Source organism: Chiloscyllium plagiosum, chromosome 1 (assembly GCF_004010195.1).
Source record: "Chiloscyllium plagiosum isolate BGI_BamShark_2017 chromosome 1, ASM401019v2, whole genome shotgun sequence".
NCBI lineage: Eukaryota > Metazoa > Chordata > Chondrichthyes > Orectolobiformes > Hemiscylliidae > Chiloscyllium > Chiloscyllium plagiosum.
Genome location: NC_057710.1, coordinates 107,895,804 through 107,913,939, shown reverse-complemented (window position 1 = coordinate 107,913,939; position 18,136 = coordinate 107,895,804). Strand labels below are relative to the sequence as shown.

Below are 18,136 nucleotides of genomic sequence, written 5' to 3'. Positions count from 1 at the left end.
GGTTGTACGGTTTTGGAACTGGTCCTCCTGGGAGCAGATGCGGTAGAGAAGAAGGAATTGGGAATATGGAATGGCGTTTTTACAGGGGGCAGGGTGGGAGGAGGTGTAGTCTAGGTAGCTGTGGGAGTCGGTCGGTTTATAGTAAATGTCCGTGTCGATTCGGTCACCCAAGATATGTTCTACTACTCCAAACACAACTTCTCTACATGCAAAGTCACTCTGTACTCCTACTCTGTAAAGTGGAACTGGTTTATAACTCCATGTATACCTCTGAGTAAGATTTGCTCCTTCACGAGCCACTCTGGAAGATAAATTGCATGACCAGCCAGTATTATTGACAGACTTGCTCCAATGTATCTCAATATTTTTAGTGATTTACCTGGTCAGTTTGAAACACTAGGAAATATCTCCGCTTTGTGATCAAATATTCAGAATCTCCAGTGATAGTTCTCAAGAGTTGAGAAAGAATTTTCTTGCCGGTACTGACACATCTCACCTTTCTAAGTAGTTAAGGAGATGTGTTATCTTTATACTGCCATCATAGTTTTAGTTCCTACCTCCTTTCCTGGTTTGCTTTTTCTGGAAATTTCTTAGCCATCCCTACCATTGCAAATCAGTCTCCCAGTAATTTCCAGCAATCAATGTTGGTGTAACTAGTCTTACTACAATGGAAGGATATTGTTTTCTTTACATTCTAGCCTCTCTCTTAGTATTTTGGTGTCGTGTTGTTGTTCACTAAAACTAATACTTCTTTTCATCTGCAGACATTTTGTTCTTCCAATTTCCCACAGAATTCCTAAATCGCCATCTTCCCACATGTGTGAGATATCAAAGATATACACTGGAACTGCTGCTTCTCAGATTCTTGATATATGATGCTCATCTAAGTAAGTTTTAAGGTTAACTGGAATACTGTTTGTGAATGCTTCCATAATCATTATTTCTGTCACTTCCTCAAATAATTTCTCTTACTTGTGATTGAAAACATTGATCCCACAGCACTTTTTTTCTCTTGCAATTTCTGCAAACATCAGATTAAACTTCTTTCTTGTAGTCCTAAATTTGAATTAATAAGCTTTGGGAATAACTTGGGTTTTGTTTTAAAAAACAATTGTTTCGTAGTTTGTGGACTGTTCCTCTGGCAGCTGGCTTACAGTCAGTGCTGCACCTATCTAAACACATCGTGCATTAAAGTCAAGGAATGTTTAGCCATCTCAACTGCCCAGCTACCTTTTAGAATGACTTAAAACATTTGTTCACTCCATTCTCAGTAAATTTACGCATTAAGCATCGATTTCCAGTCAAATAAAATCTCTGACCAGAATCAAAATTATCCCCTGATCTACTGTTCCTTCTTTCTTGTTTCAGCCTGAGCTTTTCTCTTGCCAAATCAGATTGCCTGATTCCCTTATCTCTTTGGAGTTCGCGATTTTTAAATTCTGTCTTTTTCTTGTTTTTGTCTCTCCTCACACTCCAATTTAAGTTTTCTTATTTTCAATTATCTTTATCCTCCATTTCCATTTTGTTTCATTGTCTTTTCCTTCCAATTCAAGTCCTTTCATTCTTTTCCTCTTTCTGTCAATTCTCTTTTTCATTTCTAGCTGAATCTTAGCTAATTCTAGTGATAACACACTAGAAATTCTAAAGGCTGGATGACTACATTAAACATCTCATCCTTATGAGATTCCACTTTCATCTCTACCATTAATTTATCTCCTGACTCAGCTTAAGCTCAGCCAAAGACTTCAAAACATCCACTGTTACCTGTTCTACTCCCAGAAAAGTCTTGGCAACTTTCAAAGTCATTTTGAAAGTCCAAACAAGGCAAGAAACTTCACTACAACACTCTCATTTTGTATCTAGAAACTCTACATAGTCATTTCTTTAAAAGAGACACGGGTCTATCTTAAATTCATTCAGTTCTGACTCCACAAAGATTCCCACTCTGTTACAATCTCAGCTGAAGCTATTATTGAGTAGTCAGATCCCAGAATATAACCTGACTTAATAGATCATATGCTTAATATTTATACTTAAAGCAATGGTTTGTCAAAAAAAATTTCCACATTGTGTAAGTTGTAAGTCTTCTTCAATAGCGAAATATAAATTAATTACACAAACAGGACAACAATGAGATACAGATGCAAAATACAATTTAGAAAGATCTTAACACAACAGCAAAACAAAGCTTCAACCTGTTTCCAGCATTATCTCTTACAAAGACTCAATCCAAGAAAAATATTTATTCTACCTTAACTTTGAAATCTTTACCTAATTGAAGCTTTTCAATTTTATTTTCTTGATCTGTAGAATCAATTTTACAACACTTGTGCATCTGGTGGCATAAATAATCCTGACGGTCAAAATGTTTTTAGTTTAAACAACTTGTACCTTCTATCCTAAACTCTTCCAGTTTCAATAATTCACAGACTAAAACAATGCAGGTTCCCCTGAACGAAACTGAACAAAACACCTGCTAAGTGAAAACAATTTATCTTTTGAACAAACTCATTTTTTCTTTTAAACTGAAGTCAAAACAAATCTAATTAATTTGTTCTGTTTATTCTGCCTGCCATAAACTCAGAAATATAAACATTTTATTCTATTAAAACCACAGGGATGTCAGCACTTCACTGGAGTCATGTGTCTTCCTCAGACTCTGCATTTATGTAACTGATCCAGAATGACCTTCTGGCATTCTTGAAAAACTTTCAAAAGCACTACACTACTTCTATTTGCTTCTATCCAAATCCAACAATCTAATATACTTTGTACATATTTCATCACAACAGAAAAATAAAATTAATCTATGTTTACTTTAAAAGTAACATACAACAAATTGGTAAGACTTATAAACAAAGAATTATTACTCCCAGTTCTCAACACTCACTATTGGTCTAGTGTAGAGAGGTTAGCCTGCCTTACAGACTCGGATTCATTCAGTATATGATCTCACAGATATACAAGAATCCTAATGAACCCTATCCAACTTCCTTGAATTTGGTGAAACTATCTAAAGGGTAAATTTGTCTGGGCTAAGAAAATGGACTAGAACTAGGGGCATATGGTAAGTTTAATAATATTTTGGGTGGAGGGCTTCTCTGGGGGTGGCACGGTGGCACAGTGGGGGCAGCACGGTGGCACAGTGGTTAGCAGAGCTGTCTCACAGCGCCAGGGACGCGGGTTCAATTCCCACCTCAGGCAACTGTCTGTGTGGAGTTTGCACATTCTCCCCCTGTCTGCGTGGGTTTCCTCCGAGTGCTCTGGTTTCCTCCCACAGTCCAAAGATGTGCAGGTTAGGTGAATTGGCCATTCTAAAATTGCCCGTAGTGTTAGGTGTAGGGCAATGGGTCTGGGTGGGTTGCTCTTCAGAGGGTCAGTGTGGACTTGTTGGGCTGAAGGGCCTGTTTCCACAGTGTAAGTAATCTAAAACCTGTTTATAATTGCAAAACTCCCGAATTAGTTTGCATTAATGCAACATTTAAATTCTGCAGACTGAAGAATTAAGTAGTGGTTTGACAGGGTGGGTGTAAAACAGTTCAAGAACATGATAGTAAAATATCCAACTGGACAGGAAGAGGAAGAATACTTCTTTTAACAAATCTTGTTTCAAAGAACAGCTCACCTTGTTTTGCAGAAAGAACTCCTGTAAGTGCGCTACTGCTGCTTCTTCCACTTGGCTTTGGGTGCTTTTTACGTTCAAGAGCATTCTAAATGAAACATACATTATAAAATGAAGAGGCAGCACGACTTTTAATATTAACGAAAGCCAGTTTCCTCAGTCTCAAAACAGAACATCATCTGGCTCAACTGATCAATAAAGGCCAGGTATGAAAGTAACCAATTAGCAGTTCCGTCTGATTGTTAACCTTAACCACTACAGTAAATACTGAATATATATATCTCATTAGACTTAGAAATTACACAGGGAACCAACAAAATATATTTCAAAGTAACTAAAAAATAAAATAATAGGTTCCATGAAATGTCCTGACAGACAAATAATTCATTTTTTAAAAAAAATCATTTTCAGTCCAACAAGAAATGGTAAAGTACTTTGATTGCTTTATATTTGTGGGGAGTCAGGAAATGAAGTGAATCAAACACAAATTAATTTCTTCCTCAAGGTGAGAAAGAAAGTTGGACAGGAAATACCTAATTTCTTAAATTTTCTACTTTGGAACATAGCAGTAAGTTAGGGTTTAGAAACAGAAGCACTCAGTACAATAAAGTAGTAATATTGAATTTATGCAAAACACTGCCTATCCCACTGGCATTCAAATATCATATTTGCTTGAAAACCAGACACCCAGTAAAGCCATAAAGAGAAAGAGAATTTTCTATTTTATGAATGTGCCACAAAATTTTCAATAAATAATGATTAATCTGTACTCAAACATTTTGGTCATGGTTACTGCAATATAAAAACTGAAAGAACTGCTGTAAATCAGAAACAAAAATAGAATTGCTGGAAAAGCTCAGCAGCTCTGCAGCATCTGTCGAGAGAAATCAGAGTTAGCGTTTTGGGTTGAGTGACCCTTCCTCAGAATGCGAAAAGAGCAACTATCCGTAGATTGTTGAACATTGCAGAGAGACCTATGATCCTGGTGGATTCAAAACATGAAGGATGAAAGTTGAGTTGGAATCCATGAAGAGTGAGTCTGAGCTGGAGGCAGTCACTGAGGAATGTGACTTGGATGTGGAAATGCGTTTTAGCAAATATCTGGTCAAACACCAGGAAAAGACAGTGAAATTAACGTCAGTGGACAAGAAGAAAGATTGGAACGGAAATCTTGTCGCAGAGAAGAGCACAGCTTCTTCAAGGTGGACATGCAGAGAAGTGAAGTGGCAATTAGTTAACAACTAAATAAAATCTGAAGGAACTGAGCAAGGGTCACTCGGCCCAAAACGTTAACTGATTTCTCTCCACAGATGCTGTCAGATCTGCTGAGCTTTTCTGGCAATTTCTATTTTTATTACAGTAATGTGTCCAACTTGGAGCACTCTTCTATAGGAAGGGCATTTAAACATTAAAACTGAAGTATGTAGCACAGAATCATACTCAAAGTCACAGAGTCATATAGCACAGAAACAAATGCTTCCTTCCAACTTGTCTATCCCAACCAGTTTTCCCCAAACTAAACTAGTCTGATTTGCCTACGTTTGGCTAACATCCCTCTAAACCTTTCCAATTTATATACCTGTCCAAATGTCTTTTAAATGTTGTAACTGTACCTGCCTCTACCAATTCCTCTGGCAGTTGATTCCATATATGCACAACTCTCTGTTTGAAAATGCTGCCCCTCAGGCCCCTTTTAATTTTTCCCCTCTGACCTTAAACATATGCCCTCTAGTTTTGAACTCCCCTACCCTAGAGGAAAGACCTTCACTATTCTCCTTATCCATGCCTCTCGTGACTTTATAAACTTCTATAAGGTCACACCTCAACCTCCTATACTCCAGGGAAACAAGTCCCAGCCTATCCAGCCTTTCCTTATAATTCAAACCTTCCAGTTGGGATAACATCCTTGCAAATCTTGTCTGCACCTTTTCCAATTTAATAACATCCTTCCTACAGCAGGGTGACCAGAACTGCATGCAGTACTCCAAACGTGGCCTCACCAATGTCCTGTACAACCATAACACTGACATCCCAACTCCTATACTCCATGGTCTGACCAATGAAGGCAAGTGTGCCAAATGTCTTCTTCACTACCTGTGATACCACTTTCAAGAAATTATGTACCTGCGCTTTAGGTCTCTGTTCAACTAAATGGCACCAAAATTGTGAAAGTTTGGTTTTGAGTATCTGGAGCTATTTACAATAGAACAGAGAGGATGAGATTTTTTATTTTAATTATGAATTTTAATTTTGATAGAGCTAAAACAGAAAGACTATTTTCTCTAGTTGGGGACTCAAGCACTGATCGATTTTAAGTTGTTACTAAGAATGAAATCATGATTTATTTAAATAAAGTGGAGTTGAACAAAGAATGTTTCATGGCATTGAGTATTTAAAGCAGAAAATGGACAATGCTTTAGTGGTAACATTAATATGATGAGCTAATTGGCTGCCTTGTGGGCTTTAATGTCTATCATTCTATGGTTGTTACTACTGGGTATGCATTCTAAACTCTTAATGACGAAGTGTAGTCACTGCCTGTCAAGAAATGTCCAAAGCAAGTTGCCAGGGATTTGAGGTAAACAATATTAAGGGAGCATTTAAGAAGTACAACTATCTAATTCTTGGGTTAAATAAACGCTGTTGTTGCTCTCTGTGAAATTGTGTCCTCTTAAATGATTTAGCTGCAGAATCAGTCTTTATCCATGAGTATTACAGCTCTCAGCTAAAATAATAAGTTCAACACTAGGCTAATGGGAAAGGCTGAAATCTTAATAAAGGTCTTAAAACGCAAATGAATTGATAAATACAATCTTGCCAATTTGAAAAAATCTGTGATCTTTCGACTTTGTTTAAATCTTTAAGTCATAAAAATCTTGCAGAGTTGTAAAGAAAAGAATCAAAGCACAGCAATTTTGATTGAATAGGTGACAAGGATCATTTTGGATATTTTAATGGCACGCACCTTAGTACAGAAACACTGAAGGACTGACAGTATAATTGCACCATTTAAAATTTGAGTTGACTACAATGTACATTGACTATTGCTTTTTGCTAATGAAAGAATGAGGTTTAACTGGGGACCAATAATTTGTTACAGTGAACAATACCTTATATTTTGAAATGTTATTTTTAAGAATGTTGACTTCTTCCTGGATCTGTTTCAAATGTTCATGCAGGTACCTAGAAATTAGAAAAAGAGGAACTGAAACCATGTGACTTTGCCCTTGCTTTCCTAAAGACAAAACAGATTGACACGTTTTCAAAACTGGATTGAAGGTACTACAAGGCTACCTTTCTAAATGTGAGCTTGAACAGTGCACTTTTATTGAAGGTCATGCTCAGAGCATCAGTGATCTCATTGTCATATGTCAACTTGCTCTTCATCACAACAAATTATTGTATTCATACTGATTCATTTAATATATTTAAGATAGTTTGCTCTAATATTTGGAAGTTTGTACTTAAATGGAATAATCAGCAATATTTTCATTTGCACATTGTACTATCTTCATTAGATGCTGTCAGAGTCCTAGCCCAGATCGAGATCAATCAAAGGGCCAGAGCTGCAGACAAGATCGATCGGAGACACACAACCACAGAAAATGTCTCAGAGAAATGAACTTACAGCCAAGAATTATTACCAGAGTTGACCTGTAGAAAGAAATACTTGTTTTACATGACCACCAGAAATCTCAAAGCATTGTAGAGGCAATCACAGAATCACAAAATGGTTAAACCACAGAAACAGAGCTACTCCATCCTTTCTTCCTTTTTTTAAAAAAAGTCAGTCATGGGCATCATTGCTGTCCCTAGCCTCCCCTTAAACTTTAGTTTTTTCTTTATTCATTCATGGGATGAGGGTGTTGCTGGCCAGGCATTATTGCCCATCTCTAATTGCCCAGAAGGCAATTGCTATGGGTCTGGAATTACATATAGGCAAGACCAGGTAAGGGTGGCAGATTCCTTCCCTAAACAACATTAGTGACCCAGATGGGTTTTTCCAACAGTTGCTAATGGATTCATAGTCACCATTAGGCTCTTCATTTGAGATTTTTACTGAATTCAAACTTCACCATCTGCCATGGCAGGATGCAAACCCAGGTCCCCAGAACATTACCTAGGCCTCTGGATCAACAAACCAGCAATAAAACCACTAGGCCATCGCCTCCCCTACTGAGTGGCTTGCTAAGCCATTTAACAGAGCAATTTCAGGTAATAATCTGATTTCCATCTGAATCCTCAATTGAACCTGCTTCCAGCACAGTTACAGACAGCACATTCCAGATCCTAACCACAGACTTCATAAAAATAAAATCATTCTTCTGTCACCATTGTTATTTTGGCCAATTACTTTCAAATCTGCCCCCTCTCATTCTCAATCTTTTCCAGTGAGAACATTTCCCCCACATACACTGTCTAGAATCTTCAGCATTTTGAATATCTCCATCAAATATTTCAAACTTCCCTTCTGAGGAGTTCAGTTTCAACTTCTTCAATTTCACTCTGTAACTGGAGGTCTTCATCCATGAAAACATTCTCAAGAATCATTTGTGCACTCTCTCAAGTGTGGACTTTAGCTGCAGCTGAACCAGAAATTTTTTTTAACATAAATTCATTGCTTTTGTATTCAATGACCCTATTGATAAAACTGAAAATGCCATATGTTTTATTAATCATTCTCTGAAGCAATCCTGCCACTTTCAATTATTAAGACACACTCTTATACCCCTTTAGAACTTTGCTCTTTGATTTATATAGTCTCCCTGCATTCTTTCAAAATGAATCACTTCACACTTCTAGGTATTAAAAGTAATCTTCCAATTGTTTGCCCATTCTGATAACTGTCACAACCCTGATGGGGAAAGTACACTGGAAATCAAGCCACACTATTCTACGAACCATCACAAATATAAAAATGACCACCTGAATCATAAAGATGGTTAATTTGTCTGACATTGACTGCAATCTAGGACAAAAGAAATTCAGAATGGATTTCATCAATTAACAAAAATTATAAATAAATGTATCCTTTAACAATCTGTAAAACAGATTACTTAAACTATACCCCTTCAAACCAAATGTGCACATGTGCGCTCATAAAAGGGCAGAGAAACATAGAAAATAGGAAATACAGGCCCTTCAAGCCTGTTCTTCCATGTAAAATTATCATGGTTAATCATCCAATTCAGTACTTTCTCAGACAAATCAGACAAACGACACAGACAGCTCTAAAGAAATATCATAGGCAGAAACAAAGGCAGAAAAGAATGAGTCTGTAGATGAGTCTGTAGATGAGTCTGATCATGCAAAGAAGAAAGATGAATGATATGGTATATAAATCATAGAGTTGGTATGATGTTAAATATGTAAACAAATTATCCCAAAGACTGAGGTATCAAACAGCATATCTGGTTGGAAGTTCACAAGAGGCAAGTTACTGATCTACTAAACATGTCAAGGACAAAAGGGTAATGAGGGAGCAAATAGGGCCCCTGAAAGATCAGCAAGTAAGCCTTTGTGTGGAGCCGCAGGAGATGGGGGAGATACGAAATGAGTATTTTACATCAGTGTTTACTTTGGAAAGGACATGGAAGATACAGAATGCAGGGAAATAGATGGTGACACCTTGAAACTTGCCCATATTACAGAGGAGGAAGTCTTGAAATGCATAAAGGTGGATAAATCCCCAGGACCGGATCAGGTGTACCCTAGAACTCTGTGGTAAGCTAGGGAAGTGATTGGTGGGCCTCTTGCTGAGATATTTGTATCATCGATAGTTACGGGTGAGGTGGCAGAAGACTGGAGGTTGGCTAACGTGGTGCCACCGTTTAAGAATGGTGGTAAGGACAAGCCAGGGAACTATAGACCAGTGAGCCTGACGTCAGTGGTGGGCAAGTTGTTGGAGGGAATCCTGAGGGACAGGATGTACACATATTTGGAAAGACAAGGAGTGATTAGGGATAGTCAACATGGTTTTGTGTGTAGGAAATCATGTTTCACAAAGTTGAATGAGTTTTTGGAAAAAATAACAAGGAGGATTGATGAGGGCAGTGCGATGGACGTGATCTATATGGACTTCAGTAAGGCGTTCGACAAGGTTGCCCATGAGGGACTGGTTAGCAAGGTTAGATCTCACGGAAGACAGGGAAGAACAAGCCATTTGGATACAGAACTGGCTCGAAGGTAGAAGACAGAGGATGGTGGTGGAGATTTGTTTTTCAGACTGGAGGCCTGTGACCAGTGGAGTGCCACAAGGATCAGTGCTGAGTCCACTATATTTTGTCATTTATATAAATGATTTGGATATGAACATAGTAGGTGTAATTAGTAAGTTTGAAGATGACTGCAAAATTGGAGGTGCAGTGGACAGCGAAGAGGGTTACCTGAGATTACAACAAGATATTGACCAGATGGGCCAATCGGCTGAGAAGTGGCAGATGAAGCTTAATTTAGATAAATGTTAGGTGCTGCATTTTGGGAAAGCAAATCTTAGCAGGACTTATACACTTAATGGTAAGGCCCTAAGGAGTGTTGCTGAACAAAGAGACCTTGGAGTGCAGGTCCATAGCTCCTTGAAAGAGGAGGTGCAGGTAGATAGGATAGTGAAGAAGGCGTTTGGTATGTGTTCCTTTCTTGGTCAGCATAATGAGTAGAGAGGTTGGGAGGTCATGTTGTGGCTGTACAGGATGTTGGTCAGGCCACTTTTGGAATGGTGCGTGCAGTTCTGGTCTCCTTCCTATTGGAAGTATGTTGTGAAACTTGAAAAGGTTCAGAAAAGATTTATAAAGGATGTTGCCATGGTTGGAGGATTTGAGCTATAGAGAGAGGTTGAATAGGCTGGAGTGTCGGAGGCTGAGGGATGACCTCATAGGTTTATAAAATCATGAGAGGCATGGATAGAGTAAATAGACAATGTCATTTCCCTGGGGTGGCGGGGGAGTCCAAAACTAGAGGGCATAGATTTAGGGTGAGAAGGGAAAGATATAAAAGGAACCTAAGGGTAGTGCATGTATGAAATGAGCTGCCAGAGGAAGTGGTGGAGGCTAGTACAATTGCAACATTTAAAAGGCATCTGGATGGGTATATAAATAGGAAGGGTTTAGAGGGATATGGGCCAGGTGTTGGAAAGTGGGACTAGATAAGGGTAAGATATCTGGTCGGTATGGACAAGTTGGACCAAAGGGTCTGTTTCCGTGCTGTACATCTCTTCGACTCTATGTCCGCATTCTTTAAAGATTTATTCATGGGATGCGGGCCAACATTTATTGTCCATCCCTAATTTCCCAGACAGCAGTTAAGAGTCAACCACACCACTGTTGGTCTGGTGTCAAATGTAGGCCAGACCAGGTAAGGATGGCAGATTTCCTTTCCTAAAGGATTTTAGTGAGCCAGATTTGTTTTATTTCTGACAATCGACAATAGTTCCTTGGTCATCGTTGGACTCTTAATTTCAGATTTGTATTGAATTCAGATTCCACTATCTGCCATGGTGGGAACTAAACCTGGATCCCCAGAACATTATCTGGGTGTGGATTAATAATGTAATGATAAAACGACTAGGCCATTGGCCCTCCCCTCCCCACCCTTCACATGCACCCCTCCCCCCCACCCCCAAACTCAAATTTTTCAGCTGTCTTATTTCACCTTTCGCTAAGAACATAATTACTGGTACAATTACAAAACTCAAAACAGTGTCCAATATTAGATATCATTCACAGTTTGGACAACATTTACTAAGTAATCCTAAATGTCCTGAAGAAGGGCATGTGCCCGAAACGTCGAATCTCCTGTTCCCTGGATGCTGCCTGACCTGCTGTGCTGTTCCAGCAATAAAGTTTCAACTTTGATCTCCAGCATCTGCAGACCTCACTTTCTCCTCAAAGAATTATGCTGACAACTGGTTTAAGATTGGCATTTGGACTTGCTGTGAGGTGCACTTGTGTGCACTGGATATTATTATTATTATTGTACATGGCCCTATTGATTGATATATACATAACGCAACCTGTCTCAACTTAGCAAAATGGTGACAGCCATTCCCTAGTTCATTCCTCTGGCACTGTCTTGACCAATGAGAGTCAACTGTGTGTTTAAAATTTAAACAAAGTTTGTCAGTTAACAGATAGTCATCTAGCTGGTACATTCTCCTTCCCACTATCAGTCAGAATCCATTTGCCAACCCATCAGCACTTTCCTCTAATAAAGCATTTCCATTGTTTTTGGTGTGCTAGTGAATTGTCCTGATAAGTGCAAACTGAAAAGTTTCAAAAAAATGTAAACTCTGTTTCCTGCAATTCAATGTCATATCCATGTTGCTACTGTCTCTTTTATTATATTTCCAATTATATTAGCACTAAATACTCCTAAAGCTGAAAAACTAGACATATTTTTTCATCAATATATAACTATTAATTGAGATATGACACGGCATCTTATGTGTCTGGAATGGAGTTTGATGGGGTTTCTGTACAGAACTACTATCTTAAGTAAACACATTTGCAGTATATGTTGCCATCTCAAATCTCTCCAACATACTCATTGCATTTCAGTGTGCACAGCAGCCAACCTACCTCATAAGGGAGGAGGAGGAGGAATATCTGAATGGTTTCCTCCAGACTTCAGTTATGCCTTGTAGGGAGATTCAGGCTCAGAATGAGGTTGATATGATCAATAACGCACTGAATAAAGAGAACCCAGCAAGATGGAGAATGAGGATCTGCAGCAACTGATGCTATCAAATAGGCACAATGTATTACTGCCTGTAAACACAATGATACGGACTTTTGGTAGACAGACAGAAGGATGACTGTAGCAGTTTGAAGCCAAAGGTTAGCCAACAGGTGGAGTTGGAAATGGTGGTGGGGAAAGTGATAGTTGTAAGTGATCCACTAATTAAGGGGATAGATTGCACTTTTTGCAAGCAGCAGTTAAAGTTTCATAATGTGTGTTAGCTATCTGGTGCCAGGCTAAGTATATAAACTGCTTGATAGGATATTGAACAGAGATGGGGAAAGTAAGACAATATAGACACATGGTCCTGTCAGAATACCAGGAGCTAGAAGATTGATATAAAATCAAGCCTTGAAGGCTTATAATCTTTGGATAATCAAGGTGCCAAATGATTCTGTTTTTGTGTGTCATTTTCTGATCTCCTCTGTCAACTTTGGCAAATCCTGGTTGTGATGTCTTCTTAACTTTCCCAAAGAAGGCTTTCTCCCCCTCTAACTCCCCTACATTTTTCACTTTCATGTAATTTGCCACTGAAACACAGATTTCAAACAGTACAAGATTACGATCATGAGCACATCTCAGAAAATTGAGTAAAAATAATTCCATTTCTGCCAGAACAAAACTTGCTTTTAACCATTCGGGTGTAAACTGGACCCATTTCAGATAATCTACGCTTCAGTGTCAACAGCTATTGTAATTTAAGGATGACATTTATGCTCCTATAAAACATCACTCCCTGGCTGCGATATTCAAGTGAGAATGAGACTGTCAAAAGGAAATAAAAAGAAAAATGAGTTTTATTGTGAGATGTGACCTTTTAAGCAGAAAGAAAGAAATGGCAAGATTTGAAAATGAGGTTTAAAAATAGTACACTGGCCATTCTTTTCTAAGCAGATATAGAGCTGGATATTAAACAGGAGAGTGTTATGGAAAGGAGACAAAGCTTTTCTGACAAGCTGTAATCAGCACAGAGGAGGCCATTTACGTTTATTATCCATGCTGTCTCTCTGCAATAGCAACTCTGTTAGTCCTACTCCCCCAAGCTTTTCCCGTGACCTTGATGCTTTTTCCCCCCTTCAGATAATGATCCAATTTCCTTTTAAAAGCCACAATTGAATTGCCTTCCACCACCTTTCTCAGGTATTGCAATCCAAATCCTAAAAACATTTTCATCCCATCAGCAATCATTCTTTCACAAATCACCTTAAAATCAATGTCCTCTGGTTTTTGACCCTTTTGCTAATGGGAATAATCTCTCCCTATCTACTCTGTCCAGATCCCGATTGATTTTGAACATTGCAATCAAATATTGTCTCAACATTCCCTTCTCCAAATCAGCTCCAGCTTCTTCAACTACCCAAGTAACTGAGAATCCTCATCCTTGGAATTATTCTCATAAATCTATTCTCTACCTTTCCCAATTCCTTCACATCTCTACTAAAATCATGAGCACTGTGTCCAATTCCATGTACAAGCTGAGCCAGTGATTTATAAAGGTTTCCAAACCACGTTGTCTTTTCAACTGCTTTCTAAACCTATCTTGCCACCTTCAACAACTGGTGCACTCAGATCCCCTTTGCTCCTTTACCAGTTTTAGATAAGTATCCTATTTTGAATTGATTCCTTATTCTTCCCAACAAAATATAACACTTCACTCATCCAGACACGAACTGACCCCACTTTGCTCAGTTGACCAGACGATGCAGGGTTACACTAACAGCAAGGGTTCAATTTCTTCACTGGCTGAGGTTAGCATGAAGGAATCTCCTTCTCCATCTCTCCCCTCACCTTGGGCATGGTGACCCTCAGGTTAACCCAACACCAGTTGGCTCTCCATCTCTCTACTGAGTCCTCTGGTCTGGTATGGTATGCAGTAATAAACAATTGGTTGAATGTGCCTTTTTTGCCATAATTAGATTACTAAACTCTTCCAGTAAATGAAAAAGTATGGCATTACATTCCTGTTGTTAATCTAATAAATATCCATATAGTCTCTCAGTGAGGCTTTTCCAGCTGTCCATAGCAAGGATATTTTCCTTCTGAACAACATAGTGTTAAGTCGAAGGAGGAAGCTGTGAACAGTATTTCAGTTCCTACCACTGCCATTCATTTGTGCCCTTGTGTATCAGCAAGCCCAGACTACAGTTGCATCTGCCGAGGTCCTGGAATCCAAACCCAGGCTCAGATCAGAACCACTCAAGGCCATCCTGTAAGGCCATCTGCAGGCTAGCCACATTGCAACTGCAATAATACTGGGCAGCACAGTGGCTCAGCGGTTAGAACTGCTGCCTCACAGGACCAGGAACCAGGGTTCAAGTCCACTCTTGGGTGACTGTCTGTATGAAGTTTACACATTCCCCCCGTGTCTGTGAGAGTTTGCTCCAGTTTCCTCACATAGACCAAAGATGTGCAAGTTAGGTGGACTGGCTGTGCTAAATTGCCCACAGTGTCCAGGGATATGCAGGCTAGGTGTGTTACCCATAGAAAATGCAGGATTACTGGGATGGGGGGGGAGGTGGTTGGGTCTGGGTGGGATGCTCTTCAAAGGATCATAGTGAATTCAATGGGTTGAATGGCCTGCTTCCACACTGTAAGGATCTATATTCTAAAATGAAACAGCTGTTTTCTCATTCCCCACCTATATTATCCTTCAATTCTCTCCTTTACAGTTCTCCTTTAAGTATTTCAGCTGAAACTGACTTGTGCAGGTTATCAATTGGACAGAAACCCAAAGGTCAAATATTTATGTTGTGACTGGGTTAAAAAGCAACAAACGGCACAATAACAGTTTCTCTTACTTTTGGTGAGTCATAACAATATAATCCTCTCCCATGTGCTGCCCTGTGCATCATCCTAAAATCATTCTCTTCCTAGAAAAAACTTTTATCTGTAAATGCAATTCAATTATGGGTGGCATTCTGCAAGAATTTGTTCTCAGTCCTATTTTGCTGATTCTTGACTTATGCCAATTTGTATAATTTTGTTCTATTTAAATTTCAGCTTTAACTGTTTCTGACAGAGAGTACCAGGATTATCTATGCTATAGCTTGCAGGTAAACCCTGGACTTTAACCCACAGCAAACAGTCTCTTGAAATCTAATCCAGATTTTAATGCTGCTAGTTTATCCATTTTGAATTTCACTGGTTAGAATATGAATGAAAGGGTGCTATGTAAATTAAACTTTTAAAGCAGAGAAAGGATGATATTCCGGATTTACCATGAAAATGAAGCAACAAGATTTCAAGGTTTTCATCAAACAACAATGTGATACATGCTACATCAATAATACAATCTACAATATATGTACAACTTGATTTCTAACAGAATCTCATTAAAATTCACACTTTTGCCATTCTCGTTTGAAACTCTTCCTCCAAAGCCATTCCATCATGGCCCACCTAAACAATTGCTTCACCCTCCTGTCCTCTGTCTACACTCCCTTGAACACCAAAACTGCACTCCTGTACATACTCACAAGCACAATCCAGATTTTTACCAACGGTTAGTTTCACTGAGCCTGGGTTTTCCGAGCTCCAGTCTTAATCATGTATGAAGCAAATACTGCTTGTGACTTTTCAACCCTCATTCTCTCAGCTGCGCTAACGTATTAATGTTCACAGCCTTCTTCTGAGCATCTGACAACTTCCACCAAGACACAGCCAGCTGAACTTCCCAAATCTCCAGGACTTTTCTCAGTTCTGACTGCGCAAAGCTGTTCAACTGCTCTTGACTTCTCACTGAGTCCCCGTACTCAGTAAAGTTAAATTTCTCTGCAATGTCACTAAAAATCAGCACTTCCAACATGCAGTCCCTGTCTCTGTCTCTTTTTCCAACTATCTGGATCCGGCAGCTTTTCCATGACTGAACTGTCCAAAGTGACTGTTGAAACACTTGTTACAAGCACCTCACCAACTGCTGGGTAGAACTGAATTCTGTCACCTAACTATTCTTTTAACTCTCTGTACCCTGGGGTGTTATAATGTTCACAAAAATAAATATTCACCACATCAGCGAAATGTTATTTTCAATGCTTAGGCACATTTGGTAGGAGGGAACTAGTCTGTCAGTGCCCTGAAACAGTTTGCAATGCTTAATTTGGAATAGTGGACAGTGAAGAGGGTTATCTAAGACTACAAATTGGGCCATGAGGCTGAGCAATGGCAGATAGAGTTTAATTTAGGTGAATGCAAGGTGTTGCATTTTGATAAGGCAAATCAGAGGAGGACTTACACAGTTAATGATAGGGCCCAAGAGAGTGTTGGTGAAGACAGACCGAGGGGTGCAGGTACACAGTTCATTGAAAGGGGTGTTACAAGTAGACATGGTGGTGAAGAAGGTATTTGGCTCACTTGCCTTCATTGGCCAGACCATCAAGTATAGGAGTTGGGATGTCATGTTACAGCTGTACAAGACATTGGTAAGGCCACATTTGGAGTTCTGTGTACAATTCTGGTTATCCTTCCGTAGGAAGAATGTTATTAAACTGGAAAGGATGAAAAAAAGATTTACAAGGATGTTATCAAGACTAAAAATCACACAACACCAGGTTATAGTCCAACAGGTTTAATTGGAAGCACACTAGCTTTCGGAGCGACGCTCCTTCATCAGGTGATTGTGGAGGGCTCGATCGTAACACAGAATTTATAGCAAAAATTTGCAGTGTGATGTAACTGAAATTATACATTGAAGAATTGATTGTCTGTTAAGCCTTTCATCTGTTAGAATACAGTGATAGTTTCACTTCTTTCATGTGTAAATCACAAAACCCTTTTTTTTAAAAGTTGCATTCTCGGGTTACCTCTGTTAACAATGGAGATAGCTAGACAATATGTTGAAGGTGTTAACCCCCTGTGTTCTCTGTCAATGACCTGATGTTTAGATTGATTCTAAACATCAGGTCTAAAAAGTGAGATAACAGAGTTTTACAGTCCAACACCGGCATCTCCAAATAGTGTGTACACAGGCCAACAAGGGGTGAGGCCACGTTAAATTTGGTACTAAGTAATGAACCAGGCCAGGTGTTAGATTTTGAAGTAGGTGAGCACTTTGGTGATAGTGACCACAATTTGGTTATGTTTACTTTAGCAATGGAAAGGGATAGGTATATAATGCAGGGCAAGAGCTACAGCTGGGTGAAAGGCAATTATGATGTAATTAGGCAAGATGTAAGATGCATAGGATGGCGAAGGAAACTTGAGGGGATCAGCACAATTGAAAAGTGGAGCTTATTCAAGGGACAGCTACTGCGGATCCTTGATAAGTATGTACTTGTCACGTAGGGAGGAAATGGTCGAGTGAGGGAGTCATGGTTTACTAATGAAGTTGACTGTCTTGTCAAGAGGAGGAAGAAGGTTTATGTTAGGATGAGACATGAAGGCTCAGTTAGGCTGCTTGAGAGTTACAAGTTAGTCAGGAAAGACCTAAAGAGAGAGCTAAGAAGAGCCGGGAGGGAACATGAGAAGTCATTGGCAGATGGGGTCAAGGAAAACCTTAAAGTTTCTATAGGTATATCAGGAATAAAAGAACGACTAGACAAGGATGAGGGCCAGTCAAGGATAGTAGTGGGAAGTTGTGCATGGAGTCCGAGAAGATAGTGGAAATACTGAATGAATGTTTTTTGTCAGTATTCACACGGGAAGAAGACAATGTTGTTGAGGAGAACTCTGACATCCAGGCTATTAGACTAGACAAAATTGAAGTTCACAAGGAAGAGGTGTTAGCAATTCTGGAGAGTGTGAAAATAGATGTAAGTCCCCCAGGCTGGATGGGATTTATCCCAG

General features: G+C 39.2%; 1 protein-coding gene across 6 annotated transcripts in view; it reads right to left on the bottom strand.

The window, feature by feature from the left end:
- The window catches only part of ccdc149a (coiled-coil domain containing 149a), a 144,742-nt gene that overhangs the window by 43,629 nt on the left and 82,977 nt on the right, over window positions 1–18,136 (bottom strand). For all 6 annotated transcript variants that reach the window (XM_043693817.1, XM_043693826.1, XM_043693837.1 and 3 more), the window contains exons 7-8: window positions 6,733–6,805; window positions 3,626–3,710 (exon numbers count right to left, since the gene is read on the bottom strand). In XM_043693817.1, coding sequence (XP_043549752.1) covers window positions 3,626–3,710; window positions 6,733–6,805 — 158 coding nt within the window. The remainder of the gene's footprint in view (window positions 1–3,625; window positions 3,711–6,732; window positions 6,806–18,136) is intronic.